We start from the raw sequence: 19,196 nt of genomic DNA, 5'->3' as shown, positions 1-19,196 counted from the left end.
CCCGAGCCGGAGACGATGATTCCCGAGCCGGAGACGATGATTCCCGAACCAGAGACGATGATTCGCGAGCCGGAGACGACAGTGCCGGTGAGGTTTTGAAGATTCGCGAGCCGGAGACGACAGTGCCGGTGAGGGTTTGAAGATTCCCGAGCCGGAGACGACACGGTTCGAAGAGTCGCAGTGAAGAAAATGAATTATTTGTTTTTTTTATTCTTATAACACAAGGGTAGCAGTGACATTTTGCCCTTTAATGAATGTCATTTTTGTGACTTTCATTTCTTGGTGTCATTTTTGTGACATAAACTTGAAAGGTGTTCTTTTGGACAATTGCCCTAATATATTCTACAGAAAGTATTATTTTTATCAACCTAAAATGTTTACTAATTATTTTAAATAGAAAATAGTGTATTTAAAAACTAAAGTATCTTCGTCTTTTATTATAGCTAATATTTTATATATTATTATATAAAGTAAAATTTAAACGCCCAGAGGATAAAAAGATTGGTTCAGTTACTATCCGAACCAAAATCTTTCGGTTTCGGGTCGGGCCCTGGTAAAATGCCGGGTCTTAAAACTTTCTCCCAACGCTTCCAACGGAGCGAGAATCGAAGCTCCACCGAGGATTCTGAGGAGGATCGATCAAATCGATTTGGTTGCGTTTAATGGCGACAAGGCTTCTTCATCTTCATCGACATCGTTTGGAGAAAGGTGATTCCGGAACCACCCTTTCCTTTAACCGCCTTTTGAGCCTCTCTCTCTGGTTTCGTGCTTTCTGCGATTACCGAGCGATTCTGAGAAACAGTCTTCCCTTCAACGAAGCTCTGGATCTCTTCACTCGCATGGTCGAGTCCCGCCCCCTTCCTTCCACCGTCGATTTCACCAAGCTACTAACCGCTATCTCCAAATCGAAGAGATACGACGTCGTCATCGCTCTCTGCAACCATCTGGAGACGTTAGGGATTCCGCACGATCTCTACACTTGCAACCTCCTGATGAACTGTTTCTCCCGATCCTCTCAGCCTCATCTCGCTTCGTCGTTTCTCGGGAAGATGATGAAACTCGGGTTTAGCCCTGACATCGTCACGTTCACATCTCTCGTCAATGGGAATAGACCCGAGGATGCGATGTATATCGTTAATCAGATGGGGATCGAACCCGACGTTGTCATGTACACCACGCTCATCGAGTCTCTTTGCAGAAACGGACTTGTGGATAACGCGATGAGCTTGTTTAACCAAATGGAGAGCAACGGCGTTAAAGCTGACGCCGTCACCTACACGTCTCTCGTGAACGGTCTTTGTAACTCCGGCAGGTTGAGTGACGCCGTTAGTTTACTTAACGATATGATGAGAAGGAGGATCAACCCTGATGTAGTCACTTTCAATTCGTTGATCGACGGGTTTGTGAAAAAGGGGAAGCTTCTGGAGGCTAGAGAGCTCTACAGCGAGATGATTCGAGTCTCTGTAGCTCCTGATGTTTTCACTTACACTTCGTTGATGAATGGATTATGCATGGAAGGCCGCGTCGATGAGGCCAAGGAAATGTTTTACTCAATGGAGGAGAAGGGCTGCTTTCCAGATGTAGTGGCTTATACATCTCTCATTAACGGTTTCTGCAAATCGAGAAAGGTTGAGTATGGGATGAAACTCTTCTACGAGATGAATCAGAGAGGTTTACTTGGTAACACCATCACTTACACGGCCCTTATCCAGGGTTTCTGTCAAGTGGGGAGACATAAGGCTGCACAAGAGTTTTTTAGTCAGATGGTTTCTCGTGGGGTGTCTCCCAATGTTAGGACCTACAACGTTTTGTTACATGGGCTGTGTTTGAACGGGAAGCTAGGTAAAGCGTTGTTGATATTCGAAGATATACAAAAGAGAGAGATTGATGTTAATATTATTACGTATACTATCATCATTCAAGGGATGTGCAAAGCTGGTAAACTCAGAGATGCTGTTGATTTGTTTTGTAGCCTCCCTTCCAAAGGAATGAAGCCTAACGTTGTAACGTACAGTACAATGATATCAGGGTTGTTTAGGGAAGGTTTTAAGCTTGAAGCACATGTGTTGTTTAGGAAAATGAAAGAAGATGGGGTTCTACAAAATTAGGTGGAACAGTGAACTGATCATAGTATTGATGAGGGATTGCTTCTTCTACTCACACAGTTACAGTTTCTAACTATGATGCAACTTTCATAAGAACATGTTGCCTATATGTGTAGGATGATGATACATACAGCCTGGGTTAATTCCTGATAATGTCACATTTGTATCTTTGATTCTGGTTCCAAGGAGATGCCTAAGATAGGCTCCTATAAAGATGGGAGTTTCATACACGTAACCAATCAGTGAAGCAGCGAGGATTTGATGAAGCTGTGAGATTGTCTATACATACGGTGAGGACTTTTTTTTAGAGGAATAGTGTATGTAGTAGGCTCATTTAGGTAAGTGCATACATTTATAGATTGATTTCTTTCATATTTATTCTTTTGTAACCTTGTAATTCAAGAACAAATATACGTTCTCCTTTTCCTTTGTTGGGGAAAATGAGAAAAAAGGAAAAAATCTTTTAGAAAGAATGCCTGATGATCTGGTCTGGGAATTTTGATACTTGAGTTACTAAACGACGTCGTTGTGAAGTTTGAACATTCTCTATCGTATGAAGAGGCTTTTTATCGTCGTCAAAAGTCGTTATCTCCGACTTGCGTCGTTCTTCTTCTTCAATGGCGCTGAAATTTCATCAGCAGATCATATCAGACCTTCTCGAAGACTCTAACGGCGGATTAGTAATCCTCTCTTCCGGTCTCTCCCTCGCTAAGTTAATCGTTTCTCTCCTCATCCTTCACTCACCGTCCCAAGGAACCTTACTTCTCCTCCTCTCTCCCGCCTCTCAATCCCTCAAATCCAGAATCCTCCATCAACTCTCATCTCTCTCATCTCCTCCCCCGGCGGAAATCACCTCCGACCTCCCGGCGAACCATCGCCACTCCCTCTACTCCTCCGGAAACCCTTTCTTCATCACGCCGCGGATCCTAATCGTCGATCTCCTCACCCAGCGGATTCCAGTCTCCTCCCTCGCCGGAATCTTCATCCTCAACGCGCACTCCCTCTCCGAGACCTCCACCGAAGCCTTCATCGTCCGGATCGTCAAAACCCTAAATGCCTCCGCCTACGTGCGCGCCTTCTCCGATAGACCGCAGGCCATGGTCTCCGGCTTCGCCAAGACGGAGCGGACCATGCGCGCTCTCTTCCTCCGGAGGCTCCATCTGTGGCCTAGGTTTCAGTTGGATGTGTCTCAGGAGCTGGAGAGGGAGCCGCCTGAGGTTGTTGACATAAGAGTATCGATGTCGAGTTACATGGTGGGGATACAGAAAGCGATTATTGAAGTCATGGACGCTTGTCTCAAGGAGATGAGGAAGACGAATAAGGTGGATGTGGATGATTTGACTGTGGAGAGTGGTTTGTTTAAGTCCTTTGATGAGATTGTGAGGAGGCAGCTTGATCCCATTTGGCATACTCTTGGGAAAAGAACTAAACAGCTTGTTTCTGATTTGAAGACTTTGAGGAAGTTGCTTGACTATCTTGTTAGGTATTCAAGTACTTTTCTTTTACTTCAATTTGGGTGTTGTGCAGTTTCTGACGGCGTTTTTGTTGTTGTTTTGTTTCTGTGTAGGTATGATGCTGTGAGTTTTCTGAAGTTTTTGGATACGCTCAGGGTTGCCGAGAGCTATCGATCTGTTTGGTTATTTGCAGAGTCCAGCTATAAGATATTTGATTTTGCAAAGAAACGAGTGTATCGTCTCATCAAGGCAAGTGAGGTGAAGTCAAAAGAACATGTTAAGAATACAAGTGGTAAAAAGAGAAAGTTAAAGGGTGATAATGCCTCTGTAGAAGCAGGTAAATAATGAATAGTGACTCTGATGTTGTATGTAGTTTTATAATTATTTTGCTAATAATAAATGGACCTCTTAATCAGTTGGTGGTGCAACGGCTACGAGTGGGGATACTGGCGTTGTTATTGAAGAAGTTCTGGAAGAGGCACCCAAATGGAAAGTCTTACGTGTGAGTGTCTGAGTGAGTTTCAGTTTTGATGCCGTTTCTCTGTTAGGCTTGATTTGATGATGGAATTTGGTTCAGCTAGTGACAATATTTGTTTCTTTGATTTGGCTGCCACACTACTTAATGGCGTGTCCATGATTAATACAGGATATTTTATTAGAGACACAAGAAGAAAGAGAAAAACAGACTCTTTTTGAGGAAGACAACAATGGAATAGTTCTTGTGGCTTGTAAAGATGAACGTTCCTGCATGCAGCTTGAAGATTGCATCACAAACAATCCACATAAGGTATAGTCACTTAGTCACATCACTATTCACTACTGAGAAGAATACTGTCCTTTAAGACAAATCCGTTTTCTTTGTTTGCGTTATACTTGTCTAGGTAATGCGGGAAGAGTGGGAAATGTACCTGCTGAGCAAAATTGAGATCCGCAATGTGCAGACACCGCAAAAGAAGAAACAAAAGACTCCCAAGGGTTTTGGGATTCTTGATGGAGTAGTTCCTGTGACTACAATACAGAGCTCGGAGGGTAGCAGTGTTTGCAGACAAGAGCACGAGGCTCTTATGGCTGCTGCATCCTCTATTCGTAAGCTAGGGAAGACAACTGCTTCTGGAAATAATAATCCAGAGGCTCAAGTTGATAAGGCGTCCAGTACCAAAGGAAAGGCTAAGAAGGAGTCATCAAGTCTTCGGAGACCCATAAGAAGTTGCAGTAAGAAAAAGACGAACAGTGAACCTGAAATAGTAACAGGCTCAGAAAATGAAGAAAAGGTTAGTGAAGCGAGCACATCAGGACCTCGAGAAGCCAGTGATGCTCACCCTGACGGTGCTAAGAAGCTACCGCCTGTGCATTTCTATGCCTTAGAAAGCGATCAGACTATACTAGATGTCTTGAAACCGTCTGTGGTCATTGTCTACCACCCTGACATGAGTTTCGTCAGAGAAATTGAGGTGTACAAAGCAGAGAACCCTCTGAAAAATCTGAAAGTCTATTTTCTTTTCTATGATGAGTCCACAGAAGTGCAGAAGTTCGAAGCAAGCATCCGCCGGGAAAATGGAGCGTTTGAATCATTGATTAGGCAGAAGTCTTCGATGATGATTCCCGTTGATCAGGTTTATATCTCAAACTCTAAACCATAATCTATGTTGTGCTCTTGTTTCCACTTTCCTTCTTTCTTCTCATCTATTATATACTAATGGCTTGGAATCAGGATGGGCTTTGCATGGGGTCGAACTCATCTACAGATTATCCGGCTTCAAGTACTCAAAACTCATTAACCCGAAAAGCAGGTGGAAGAAAGGAAATCGAAAAAGAAACTCAGGTTCATATCTCAGCATTTATTTGATTTCCAAGACCAACCCGACTACTTTTACTTAAAAATTTAAATGGCTTAATCACCAGGTAATAGTTGACATGAGGGAGTTCATGAGCAGCCTACCAAATGTTCTTCACCAGAAAGGCATGAAGATAATACCTGTTACACTAGAAGTCGGCGACTATATCCTCTCGCCTTCAATATGCGTGGAGAGGAAGAGCATTCAAGATCTTTTCCAGAGCTTCACATCAGGTCGTTTATTCCACCAAGTCGAAATGATGTCAAGGTATTACAGAATACCCGTTCTTCTCATCGAGTTCTCTCAAGACAAAAGCTTCTCCTTTCAGGTTAACCCTCTCACATTCCTGTCTTCATGTTTTGTTGTCTCTAATCTTTTATGTTTTTCCTTTTCTCGTATATAGGACATATTTTGATCTGCTCTTCGTTGAGTTTGAATCAGTTCTTAAAGAGTACAATTTTGGTTTCCTTTTTTCATGTTTGTTTGCAGTCTGCTAGTGATATATCAGATGATGTGACACCATATAACATCATATCGAAACTATCATTACTGGTTCTGCATTTTCCTCGGTTACGAATACTGTGGTCTCGAAGTCTACATGCAACTGCAGAGATCTTCACCACTTTAAAATCCAACCAAGACGAGCCTGATGAAAGCCGAGCAATAAGAGTTGGCGTTCCTTCAGAAGAGGGTATCATAGAAAATGACATCAGGTAAAAATAAATAAAAACGCCCTTTTTAGAACCGCAAAAATCAGTTTTGATTTGCTTTTGTTAAACTGACTCGTCATGTGAACAGAGCCGAGAACTATAACACATCAGCAGTAGAGTTTCTGAGAAGGCTTCCTGGAGTTTCAGACGCCAATTATAGATTGATAATGGAGAAATGTAAGAGTTTGTCTGAGCTCGCGTCTTTGCCTGTGGAGGAATTAGCAGAAATCATGGGTGGTCACAAAGTTGCTAAGAGTCTTAGAGAGTTTCTAGATGCCAAGTATCCGACTTTGCTTTAAAAGAAGAGGTAAACCTAAACTAAATCTAGAAGCTCGATCACAAAAAGCTGCTTAGTTATTTCTTGTTCATTTGTTGTAGACTAGAATCCATTGATTATTTTATGGGATTTGATTATTGTTGTACTGTAACAATTACATTAGTGAGCATACTCTGATTCTTAAAGATGAAAGTCTAGTGGAAAAACATAAATTTGCTTGCAATATTTGAGTCTCCAAGGGTTAAAAAAGGTGTTGAATTGTTTGGTAACGATGTAAAAGAGACGAACATCCCTGTTCAAGTATGGAAATACTTGCTACTTCCTGGATATTTATTGTCACTTCATATAGAGCCAAAACATTCGTCTTTTGGATTGGAACTGGGAATACATTTTGAATATTATACAACGCGTTCATCTTTATATAAATACAGCACCCAAAAGTAGTCAAAACTCACTTTTCTTTCTCTCAGACAAAAAATATATAATAGGAAATATATTATAAATATTGAAATGAAGATAAATTTTGTACAACCTTCTAATACTTTCAGGTCCTGAGAGTACTGATTTTTTTTTTTAACTCCTCTTGGCATTCTTAAGATTACGTACAGTCATGACAAGTCGTTGTCTCTCACCTTCAACTTCTGCAAATCTTACACTTATCTCTGAATACCTCTCTTGCATCTCCTTCAACTCCATCTCCATGTCTCCATTTTGCTCTTTTAACGACGCTACTTCATTTACCAAGTCTTCAAGGACATCACTGTAAAGAAAATAGAAACATCAGAAATGATCGGTAGTTTCTTCTGTTTGTATTGGTTCACGAACATACCTCTTGTTCGATGACAGTACTTTTCTGCTCTGCAAAGCGATAGCTGCTTCTGGACCATGCAGAGATTCACCAGTCTGTTTACAAAACCAGAGAGTTATGTTGTTTTGAAGGTATTTGGAAGGCAATTTTCATTCTTTTAAAAGGTTAGTTCTCTTTACCTCTAGGCTATTCAGACTTCGTTTGTTGAGTTCAGTCTCCAATTCTTCGATTCGGCTATTCAATTCCTTTTCCTTTTCGATAAACATCTTTGAAAAGGCTTCTAAAGCATTCTCCTTTAGCTTGATGTGTTCCTGGATCACAATTTTTTTGTGGTATCAACATCAAATTATTCAGCAAGTAATGAATGTCCTAGTGTTAGAGGCATACCTCGAGCAGTATTATTCTTTCCTTGTTGCTTATGTGCTTCTCGATCTCTGATTCATTCTTGGATAAAGAATGCTGTAGATCACCACATTCCCCTCTTGCAGTTTCTAGTTCTGATTCTAAAAGCGTAACGACTACTTCTTTTTCATCTTTGATACGCTGCAACTCCTCTGCCAAAGACTCTGATTCTTTCTTCATCGATACAATCATGCTTGATAGCTCATCTTTCTCTATGTTCCATAACTGCAAAGATGCCTCGGCTTCAAGTCTCAAGATTTCAATCTCATCCTTAAGCCTTGTGATCACCTGTGTTAAATCTGCATTGACATCTTCTTGTCTCCTCTTCTCACTCTCTAGATTTTTGGATTTCTCCACAAGTCCTCCCAACATTCTCTCCATCTCGCTGAGCTTTGCTTCATACTCTACCTTATTCTCTCTGAGTTCATCCTTAGCGTTCATGAGAAGCTCTTCTAGCTGACGCTTCTGCATGCGCAGGTCACGAGTTTCTCTCATTGCTTTCTTAGTCATCTTCTCATTCGCTGCCAACGTAGAAGACATCTGCTCAGAGATTCTCTTGAACTCATCCTGTATCTTCCCGGCTACGCTAGCATTTTTCCACCTCGACTTCCTCAAGGCTTCTTCGGCTTCGATAGCTCTCTTCTCTTGCTCCACTTTAGCCCTCGTGACAGCTTCAATATCCGCTTCAAGGACCAGAGCCTGTTTCTCTAGTTCCTCTTCCATCTGCGTTTCAAGTTCTTTAATACGGCTCAAAGACTTGGAGAAATCCTCCGACTGCATCTTGAGCTTAGCTTCTAGCCCCTCTATATGATTCTCAAGCTCGTTCACGTTTACAATAGAAGGCGAACATTCATACTGCATCTTCAGCTGTTCGTGCACTTGACTCTGCTCCAGCTTGTACGAGATATCGTGGTTTTCCTGTTTAAGAATCTCGTAGTCCAGAGCGAGCTGCTCCACCTGTATCTCAAGGTCGTCTTTGTCTCGTTTATGGATCTCTATCTCGTTGTAAAGGTCAGTGATCCTCCGCTCCAGGACGTGTGCTTCTTTCGCGTCCATGTGTCCCTTCACAATCTCGTCCAACGCCTTTTGATCCTCGTCTTCATCTGTCTCGCTTGTGCATGACCTTCTCCTTGGCTCTTCTGTGTTGTTCTTACGTCTTTGTCCCAACATTGCTTCTAGATCTTGCACGGCGAGGATCAGCTCGGTGTTTGACTCTTTTGTCTTCTGTAGCTGTATCCGTAGACTGGAGTTCAGATCCTTCTCGTAATCCAGTTCTTCTAGAAGAACTTGCGTGTCCTTTCCTTCACACTGCAACTTGTTCCTGACTTTTGAATCTCTCTCCTGCTTCAGGGTAGTCACTTCTCTCAGGAGATCCTGACTTCTCTTGGTCTCTTTGACAATTTGTTTCCTGAGGCTCTGCAGCTCTAGCTCAGAAAAATCAGCTCGCCTTGCCAAAGCAACGAGCTCGGCCTTAAGCTTATCTACCTCACCATCCGAGGAAGTAGTCCTTGTTGTGTCTCTCGGTGGAATGGTATCATTCGAAGAACTATTCATGGAGTCGTCAGTGCTGATTCCTTGATCAGAGCTTCCTGACCACTCGGATTCTGATACAGGAGGCTCTTCATGATACACATTTGTAACCGAATGGTGATGATGCATAATAGTTGGTTGGTTTTGCTGAATGAGATCTCCTCTGCTTCCAAGTTCCCCCAGTGTATCTACTTCAGAGACACTGTCAAAGCTTGACAGCGTACTGTCTGATTCAATGGATGCTCGACGCCTTAGTTCAGCGATCCGGGAACCTTTACCGAACGGTCCTTCCTATAAAAGAGCAGACACAAAATAGAAATTCTATCAATTAATGATGCACTAATGACTTGGAAAAATCAAAGGATACGGAAAAAATACCTCTAGTGAATCACATTTAAGGCTTTCATCTGCTTCAATGCTCAACTGGGAGTTCAAATCTAGACTCCTTGAGCTTTTCACCACTCTGTAAAAGCACACAGACAAAAAATCAGAGACTCCAAATAAGAACACTCTTAAGAAAAGAGTTGCAAGAAGTTTGTTGTACCTTTGCAGATCCACATTTTGTAGCTGCTTTTGTATTGATACCTAGTAATGAACAAACAAACCCCAGTTCAAAGAATCAAATTAAATATCTTTCAAAATATAAATAAGCAAAAATCTTGTGAGCTTTTTTACAACTCGTAAGTGTCTCATGACAAACATTAATGCAAGAAAGAGAGAGCTTACGTGCAACAATGCTTTTGAAATTGAATTCTGAAGAGGAAGAGAGACGTTGCAAGTCTTAATTGCATCAACGTAATCAGAAAAATCAATGGAAGTCTCTCCCACCAAACCAGACTTAGTAGATCCCTGGCAACAACAACAAAATAAAAGCTAAGAACACACAAACTTAAATGAAAAATATAAAGTATTGTCGTCACTCCTAACCGTGGTTGAAAGAATAAGATGATAGATTCTTTGATTAACTTTGCATGTCTTCACATCCTGAACAAACTTCACCGTCTCGTACACCGGAGACTCCCACCGGCAGTAACCGTCGAGCACCACCGCCTTCTCTGTCTTCCCGGTGGGTTTCCCAACATCTCCGGGAACAAGAGAGATCGTTAATCCTTCTCCCTTCAACTCACTCACCTGACAACAAACAATCAAAGATCTGAATTCCACAAAAAAAAAAAGAAAACTAAATTTCACTGTTCATTCTGGTCAAATCAGATTGTCAGATTCACTATTTTTTACTTTTTCAAAATTAACTTTCGCAGACAATTTATGTTCTGGAAAAAAAAAAGAATTTACCAGAGTGGCATGAAACTGAAGCTTGAAGACGATTTTGATCTTGTTCTTCTCGCTCCTCCATCTCCCTGACTTAAACATCTTCTTCACCTTTATATTATTCGATCGCCGTGATCCTTCTTACAAGAGCTCAAAGCATTCTCGCTGAGAGTGAGAAGAAACAGCCATTTTCAGTCCAATGCAGAGAGCAAAAGAGGATCTGCCAGACGCAGAGAGAGTTTTGCTCCACCAGTTGGATTTTTTTTTATAAATGGGACAAAGAAAATGGAAAAAAGTGGATCTACTCTACATTATTATTATTATTATTATTATTATTATACTACACACTAATTAGTTTATCAGTTAACGTCAATTGCTTAATTAATTTTAGGATTTATTACAAACATAGGCTCAGGGTTGCCAAACCCGATTCCGTTTTCTAGCACACTATTATAGGTTTTGTACATTTTTGTGTTAAAAAAAAACCTAAAAAGTTTTCTTCAAAAACAAAAAAATTACTAGTGTATTATTTAGTAAATTTGTGTAATATCTGTAGTACATTTTCTATCGTTTCATTACTTGATTTCCCTTTTATTTCAATATTTGATCATTTTCCCTGTTAATATTTCAGCCATTGTCATTACAAGATCACAGTTTTCTTATTATACTATATGATACATATAATCTTTTGTTTCTCAAGTAAGTATTGTTTATATGTATAAAATATTGTACCGACAGATTTGGCAAAAAATAGATTCTTTATATAATCGATTAAACTAATTGCTCTTACACTCTACTGAAACGGTCGGCACCACAATTCTTTTTCCCATTAGTGGTGGAAATTAGCTTTATTAATCAAGAATTATATTTTATATTTTTAAAAGCTGCATGTATTGGGTGGAGGGAACAGTGACTAGTAAGCAATGTAATGACTTTCTTACCCTTCAGTGACTAGTAGAGTATCTATTTCGGAAGCTGTGTCAGTAGGGGTGATACAGTCAGATACTTAAATATATGCATGCGGCGTTTGTCCCGGTGATAGTAACAAAACAATAAAAATAGGCAACGGTTATGATTTCCAAAAAAAGAAATAGTCAACTTTTATAGTAGTCAACTTTATTAATGTAAATCTCAGCATAATTATTAAGTTTTACTTGATCATCATTTAAAAAAACCGTTTTGATTAATCATCAGTATTTAATTTTTGTATTTACCTTAGGTTTTATTACTAGAATGGGTTATAGTCACATTTAACACCATCATTTGACATGGAACATGCGAATTTTCATAAGCTGTGTGACATGTAGACATTATAGTTATTATTTTGTCTTTTCCCTGTACATTCCAATACTTGTGGGGTATATAAGCAGCAGCTGTATTTTTCTTTTTTGGCTAACACAACAAATAAATTATAAGTAACAAAAAAATTTATAAGTAACAACAATTACAGAAAAGAACAAACAAATAAAAAGATGATTTTCTTATTTAGTTCAAAGATGGACATATTAAGATACCACCAGAGCTTGGTGTCCTCTGTGATGTTATTCGAATTTTTTTATATGTCACCTAACATACGTTCATTAATTTAGTGCAAGGATATCTCCAATTATTATCCTTATTTTTTAATCTTATAATGAGATAAACTCAAAATAAATTTACGTTTTGCTCGAATGGTTCTTTTATTTTCCCCTCAAAAAGAATAATTTCAAATATATATAGTTATTACAATTTACTACTAATTCTAAAATAATGGTTATTATTTTATTATTATTTTTAAAAATTATAAATTTTATTCAAATATTATTTTAATTTAATTAAATCTTCATTATGTACATAAGCTTAGTTTCTCAAAAAAGATACAGGAATTTATATAAACTTATATTTATATTATGAAAGTATTAATAATTTCTTTAAATTATAAAACAAATGTTGAGTTTTTTTAAATATAAAACAAAATTATATAAAAGTTTAAAAACTAATTTATAAATTAAAAAGCTTAATAAAAATTAAAGAAAAACATAAAAAAATGAAGAAAAGTCTTCTCCAATAATACATCATTTTGAATAAAAAATGAGTTTATGAATAGTGTTCTCACAAATCTGAGAGAAAACTATTCACAAAAAAAATTCCCCTTAAAATGATGCAACATTGGAACAGCTTTTCCCTCTTTTTAATATTTTCCTTCATTTTCGAGGAAGGTCTAAAAGATTCTCACTGCTTCACCATAGCTTGGTTGCAGTATATATTTTTTTTGTAGATTTGTAAGTTAATATATATATTATTAAAACTAAAATACTTTCTAATATATATATTATTAAACCTAAAATACTTTCTAAAAACATCATTTCTTTCATCATAATAATTAAAACTTATGCCACTGAATTAGTAATTATTTATTAATTAACTATAAATCATTTATCTTGTTAAATTATTCTCTATCTAAACTTACCAAACTCAATTAGTTAACCATAAATCATTTACTTTGTTAGATTATTCTCTAACCAAATTTTGCAACAAAACTAAAAAATATTTAAAATGTGATTACAAACTCTAAATGTTATATATTCATGTATATTATTGTTTCATTTCATATTCAAAATATAAATTATAGATATTTTTATTAAAGCTTATAAATTTAATTTTTAAATATGTGTTAAATAATGTGATGATTAATATAATTCACACATATATATTTTAATTATAAGAATACAACAAATACATTTCAATTTAATATATCTTTCAAAAATACACATGAAGTAGAATTTATTTGGTATATAAAAACTTAAAGACATATCTATCTATCTTATTAACCAGAAATATATTTAATTTTAAAAATATAGATTTATTAATATACATAAATATAATAATTGGTGTTTTATCTTATAAATAAATACATAAAAATGATTACTATTGTTAAAAATATTAACTGTCAAATATGTTATATAACATATTATTTTGATTGGTTTTGTATGCAACCGTAATATGAGAAATCAACAAATTACACATAATTGAAGATCGTCGATCTATCCAAATGAATGCAAGCATATTTGTGGGACATTAGTATTGTGAAAAATTTATATGTTTTTTATTAAAACAAACATCAATGCGGGCTGCACGGATTAAGTTTTAGTTACCTTTTAAAAATCGAAAATTGTTTATTCAATGCCAGGTATATTAATCTTTATATTGGAGTTTAACAAAATAAATCATAAATGAAATCACCTAAGCAGCCCCAACCGTCAAACCCAACTGCTTTGTAAAAGGTCTATCTGCTTTAATCTGACACCTACCTTCTTCATATGTTTTCTCGACATGACACCACATTTTCTCTCTTTTTTCTTCTCTGCGTGCTATAAATGTTAGATTTGTTTAAGGTTCTACAAGGATTAATCCAAGCAATAAAACACAAATAATATATACCAAATTTGTGGAACAAGTCAAAATATATTATACACCTGTAACACTTCTTTGGTGGATTTTCATATATTATTTCAAATTTTATTTAAAAAGATAGTTTACTTTTCATAGAGTTTCATGGGAAGATACACATAACAAACTCATAAGTATTAATGGTAAGACATCAATATTTGGTATATGTCCAATACACCTTATTAATTTGTTCTGTAACTTGCACTAAATAAAAGGGGTTCTGTAACCGCTTAGAAATTTTATGACTTATGCTAGCTACCGTATGAAATTATCCAACATTTAGTATTGTATTAACAAAATGAATATATATTGCGATCGGTGACCAAAGGAATGAAAAGAAACATTCAATTCCTTATAGTTCCTATAAAAATACACCATTCATAAAAAATTAATTTTTTTTTCTATTCCTTATCATTCTTTTTTTTTTTAGAGAATAACAAAACAAAACTATTCCTCATTATTTTTGAGTAGGAACAATCATTCCCACTTATTCCTTTAATTTTATTTATCTTCGTTCCTTTTTTATTTGTTCATAATGTTCCTCAGATGGTCACCAGTCACACTACAATGTTGATGTTTTAGGTAGGATGTGCTTGTTTAAGAAGGCATGCCTCGAAACAAAGAAAATTATCTATCTTTAGCAGCTACCAATTTAAATGAAAATCAATATCTTATACTCCATCCATTCCATAACGTAAAATATTTTAGAAAAAACTTGATGTTCTAAAATATAAGATGTTTTGTTACTTTTAAAATAATTTTAATTTTATTTAAAATTGGTTAATCAGTAATATCTTACTGCATTATTTATTATTGATCACTTTATTTTAGATTTATGTTCTTAATGATATCATTTTCAAAATAGTAAGTTTTTATATCTTGTGCTTTTATTTATCCAAAACAAACAGAAGGAGTAGATATCTCTCTATACATGTTATTAACATCTTGATTGCACTATTTTAACGTAATAATTAATCGTACCAATCATATATATATATATATATATATTTTTTTTTTTAAAGCAGTCATATCTATATTGATTCATTGATCACACCAACTTCATCCGTCTTGAATTTTAGTAAGCACTAATCACACCAACTGCATGCAATTTCTGTATTTAAATTAGACATATATTAATTGTACTCTTCTATAAGTACGTTACATCTTAAAATTCTTAACAAATATTGTTACCACCTGCCTTTTTTTGACCTATCAGTATTCAGTCCATCTATATTATTAAAATTTAAGTACATTTTGGTAATGTTTGGAAACATGGATAGTAGAATAAATGAAAATTGTTTCAAAACATGGATAGCAGATTAAGTATTTTCTTTTATTTACACATTTAACCATTGCATTTACAATAAATTAAGTATGTTTTTATATTTCTTTTTATTTACATATTCTACCACTACATTTAAAATAAATTTAAATTAATTAATTGCAATGATTGTTGTTTCTTTGTGGTGAAATTAAAAACACAAACTAAAATATATAGTATATATTATATAAAACAAATTTTAAGTACAATATTACCTTATTTAATTTAGTCAAATATAAAAATTTAGAGAATTCAATTTTCAAGAAAACAAAATATCATAAAATTAATAATAATCTATATTATTAAAACTTAAGTACATTTTGGTAATGTTTGGAAACATGGATAGTATAATAAATGAAAATTGTTTGAAAACATGGATAGCAGATTAAGTATTTTCTTTTATTTACACATTTAACCATTGCATTTACAATAAATTAAATATTTTTTTTATATTTCTTTTTATTTACAGATTCTACCACTACATTTAAAATAAATTTAAATTAATTAATTACAATGATTGTTGTTTCTTTGTGGTGAAATTAAAAACACAAACTAAAATATATAGTATATATTATATAAAACAACTTTTAAGTACAATATTACCTTATTTAATTTAGTCAAATATAAAAATTAGAGAGTTCAATTTTCAAGAAAACAAATATCATAAAATTAATAATAATTCATAGAAAACTAATGCAAAAATTTTTTTTAGTATGTTGTTACATTTTAAAATAAATTAACAAAAACCAACAACAGATTAATATATGAATAATATAATTACATCAAACTGCATCAATTTATAAAAATTTTAATATAGTATTATGTACAAAAAAAATATTATTAAAAAATTATATTATAAAATAATATATTCTACTTTATATGTAAATTATCTATATTATTAAAACTTATACATTTTGGTAATGTTTGGAAACATAGATAGTAGAATAAATGAAAATTGTTTGAAAACATGGATAGCAGATTAAGTATTTTCTTTTATTTACACATTAAACCATTACATTTACAATAAATTAAGTATTTTCTTTTATATTTCTTTTTATTTACAGATTCTACCTCTACATTTAAAATAAATTTAAATTAATTAATTACAATGATTATTGTTTTTTTGTGGTGAAATTAAAAACACAAACTAAAATATATAGTATATATTATATAAAACAACTTTTAAGTACAATATTACCTTATTTAATTTAGTCAAATATAAAAATTTAGAGAGTTCAATTTTCAAGAAAACAAAATATCATAAATTAATAATAATTCATAGAAAACTAATGCAAAAAATTATTATTTTTAGTATGTTGTTTCATTTTAAAATAAATTAACAAAAACAACAACATATTAATATATGAATAATATAATTACATCAAACTGCATCAATTTATAAAAAAATTAATATAGTATTATGTACAAAATAAAAAAAATATTATTAAAAGATATTATTATAAAGTAATATATTCTACTCTATATGTAAATTACAAAACATAAAAAATATATATGGATTTTTGTAATAAAACCAACGTTTTATGAGTTCACGTTGAAGACAAATTAAATCAAACATCTGCATCAAGTTCTAGTATATATTATTTCTTCTATATTTCAAATCTATATGTGCCAGATCAGAAGCCGAGTGGCTGGCTAATAGGCCCATGGCACTAAACCACCAACATGAGATTATGTATAGTCATTTTCATTTTCATTTGTTATATAGTCTATGTTACATCGATCATACATGTTGGGTTTATAAAACAATGTATTTAAATAAAACGAAAGTAACTATTTTATCCGGATGTGATATGCATTGCAAAACGGTAATCTATGCATTGCAAAAAGGTAATCTATTCTTTATCTAACTATCACGTGATTATCAAAACAAAAATTATTGATTGACGAAAAACTATCGATCGCATGCTTTCCAAAAAAAAAAAAAATACTATTTCAAGCCTTTCAAAACTAACGGATAATGGGATAGAGAACGTCTATCACCTCAGCACAAGTACCAAATCAATTACAGATTAAATGCTTCAAACATATATTTATGAAGATCATCTTTATTTTAGTTGATAGCTTGAGAAATAAGATAAGTATAATTCAGCAAATAATTATCCTTTTCACTCCTTTCTCACTGTCAGCATGTGGGAATGAAAGCGACAATTTCATTTGCTTTATGTAGCACAAACTCTCTTGTGAATGAATAGATATTGATAAATTTCTGCGGTGTTCCAAAATAAAAGTAATTGTTTTCTGCGGTGTTCCAAAAAAGAAGTATTGGTTTTCTTTCTGTAAAAATGAATAGATATTGATGAATTTCTTACGTGTCTATGTTACGTCATATAAATGTCACTCCTGGTCAAACAGAACTATTTGCCTACTACCACTTAGTTATGTGTGTTTTGCGGTTATATTAATGATATTACTCTCATAGAAAAAACTAGGGTTTTCTGCAAAAAAAATTTCTCAATGTGGTTTTGTTTTGCAAAAACCTACGGATCAACCCTCCAAGTGCCAGTCAAACCGCAATATAACCATCGGCCGTATATATGTGTATTTGACTGTGTATAATTTTAACATTTTTCAATACTACATCGTTTTGGCGTTAATTTTTTAATGAAAAAAATTGTTGAACTCGGGGTTTGAAACTTGAACCTTAAACACTATGTCCATGCTATATATATAACCATCTCGCCCAACAAATATATTTGTTTACTTAACAAACGCAATTATATAGATTTCTAAAAATTCATTCAGAAATGACCTTGTTTCTTCTTCTTCTCTTGGACATGGGAGCTTGCGCAAATGCACAATGAAGGTGGGGTGATCCTTTGATTGTACTTAAGCTTCTTTTTTTTCGATTTTTTTTTTTGCTTATAGTTATTATCTCACATGTTTTGAACAACAATCGGGATGAGATTCACGTTTCCGGCTCATCTCCGCATTCTTCTTCAAGTGTTATCGTGGCCAGAGGAAAGAAAAAAGATATGATGCGCTCCCATAGCGATAGAAAAAAAAAAGAAATATATGCTGCGCCTTTATGGATCACCCCACTTTCATTATGCATTTACGCAAGCTCCCATGTCCATGGGAAGAAGAAGAAACAAGGACATTTCAGAATGAATTTAGAAATCTATATAATTGTGTTTGTTAAGTAAACAAATATATCTGTTGGCGGAGATAGTTATGAAACATGCACATAGTGTTTAAAGTTCAAGGTTCAAACCGTGTGTTCAACAAATTTTTTTCATTAAAAATTTAGTGACAAAACGACGTAGTATTGAAAAATATTAGAATTATACACAGTCAAATACACATATATACGGCCGAAGGTTATATTGCGGTTTGACTGACATTTGGAGGGTTGACCCGTGAGTTTTTGAGTTCGCAGATTAATTTGTAAAAAAAAAAACCATAGAGAGTTTTTTCGCAGAAAACCCAAAAAACTACCCTACTGTATTTTTTTCACGTCAAAAGTTTTTTTACTATAATATCATAATCTTACCAACAATTCTAATGATTTGCAGTGAGAAGAAAAAGTAAAGCTGTGAAATGATTACAAGCATACCAAGTAAAGCTCACATGCGAAAATCAGTAGTTACAAAAAAAAGTAATGCTCACATGAGAGACAAGCCAATGTGCGCACGTGAAGAACCATTACCCCCATTTTCTGAGCCAACTCACGACAAATATGTTCAAAATTGAAAATGGAAATTACATATATAAGTTGTTTGTTCAGTAAGATTAGCTCGAGCGTGCTATGTATAAAAGCGAGGAATGGAAATACTCCGCTTAACATAAGACGAGTTTAGTTACAAAAAAAAAAAAAAAAAAACATAAGACGAGTTTTCCTTTTCCATGTTTTTCCTACAGTTAAAAGCAGGGTTTAGTGGCGATCGTCATCAGTTTTTCATATGTATTTTTTTTAGGGAAACTGCATCCCATAACCAAACAAAACACTCAAATTAGCTTTTTTTTTTTTTTAACAAATCACTCAAATTAGCTAAATAACCAATATCCTCTTCTCTCTCTCCCTTTCCCTTTCTATCT

At 34.5% G+C, this 19,196-nt stretch overlaps 3 protein-coding genes across 4 annotated transcripts; 2 read left to right on the top strand and 1 right to left on the bottom strand.

Moving 5' to 3' along the window:
• Positions 1 to 548: 548 nt before the first annotated feature.
• Positions 549 to 2,556, top strand: LOC106341795 (pentatricopeptide repeat-containing protein At5g41170, mitochondrial). Of its 2 annotated transcripts, XM_013780515.1 has the most exons (2): positions 549 to 1,628; positions 1,713 to 2,556. In XM_013780515.1, exons 1-2 carry the CDS (start codon positions 663 to 665, stop codon positions 2,106 to 2,108), a joined length of 1,362 nt encoding a protein of 453 aa, XP_013635969.1. In that variant the 5' UTR covers positions 549 to 662; the 3' UTR covers positions 2,109 to 2,556. The 2 variants fall into 2 exon arrangements, with proteins under 2 accessions (XP_013635969.1, XP_013635968.1); XM_013780514.1 differs by having other exon boundaries at positions 549 to 2,556.
• A 61-nt stretch (positions 2,557 to 2,617) lies between these two features.
• Positions 2,618 to 6,566, top strand: LOC106341794 (DNA repair endonuclease UVH1). The gene is made up of 9 exons (XM_013780512.1): positions 2,618 to 3,588; positions 3,673 to 3,896; positions 3,976 to 4,061; positions 4,206 to 4,346; positions 4,441 to 5,172; positions 5,271 to 5,381; positions 5,462 to 5,722; positions 5,884 to 6,107; positions 6,193 to 6,566. Exons 1-9 carry the CDS (start codon positions 2,723 to 2,725, stop codon positions 6,401 to 6,403), a joined length of 2,856 nt encoding a protein of 951 aa, XP_013635966.1. The 5' UTR covers positions 2,618 to 2,722; the 3' UTR covers positions 6,404 to 6,566.
• A 213-nt stretch (positions 6,567 to 6,779) lies between these two features.
• On the bottom strand, positions 6,780 to 10,693 carry LOC106341793 (paramyosin). Its single transcript, XM_013780511.1, has 9 exons — positions 10,415 to 10,693; positions 10,049 to 10,252; positions 9,848 to 9,970; positions 9,666 to 9,706; positions 9,500 to 9,584; positions 7,577 to 9,412; positions 7,369 to 7,500; positions 7,211 to 7,284; positions 6,780 to 7,141 (listed from the first exon to the last, which is right to left on the bottom strand). Exons 1-9 carry the CDS (start codon positions 10,490 to 10,492, stop codon positions 6,955 to 6,957), a joined length of 2,760 nt encoding a protein of 919 aa, XP_013635965.1. The 5' UTR covers positions 10,493 to 10,693; the 3' UTR covers positions 6,780 to 6,954.
• Between the last annotated feature and the right edge of the window lie 8,503 nt (positions 10,694 to 19,196).

Source organism: Brassica oleracea, chromosome C4 (assembly GCF_000695525.1).
Source record: "Brassica oleracea var. oleracea cultivar TO1000 chromosome C4, BOL, whole genome shotgun sequence".
NCBI classification, from domain to species: Eukaryota; Viridiplantae; Streptophyta; class Magnoliopsida; order Brassicales; family Brassicaceae; genus Brassica; species Brassica oleracea.
This window is presented reverse-complemented; position numbering and strand designations above follow the sequence as displayed.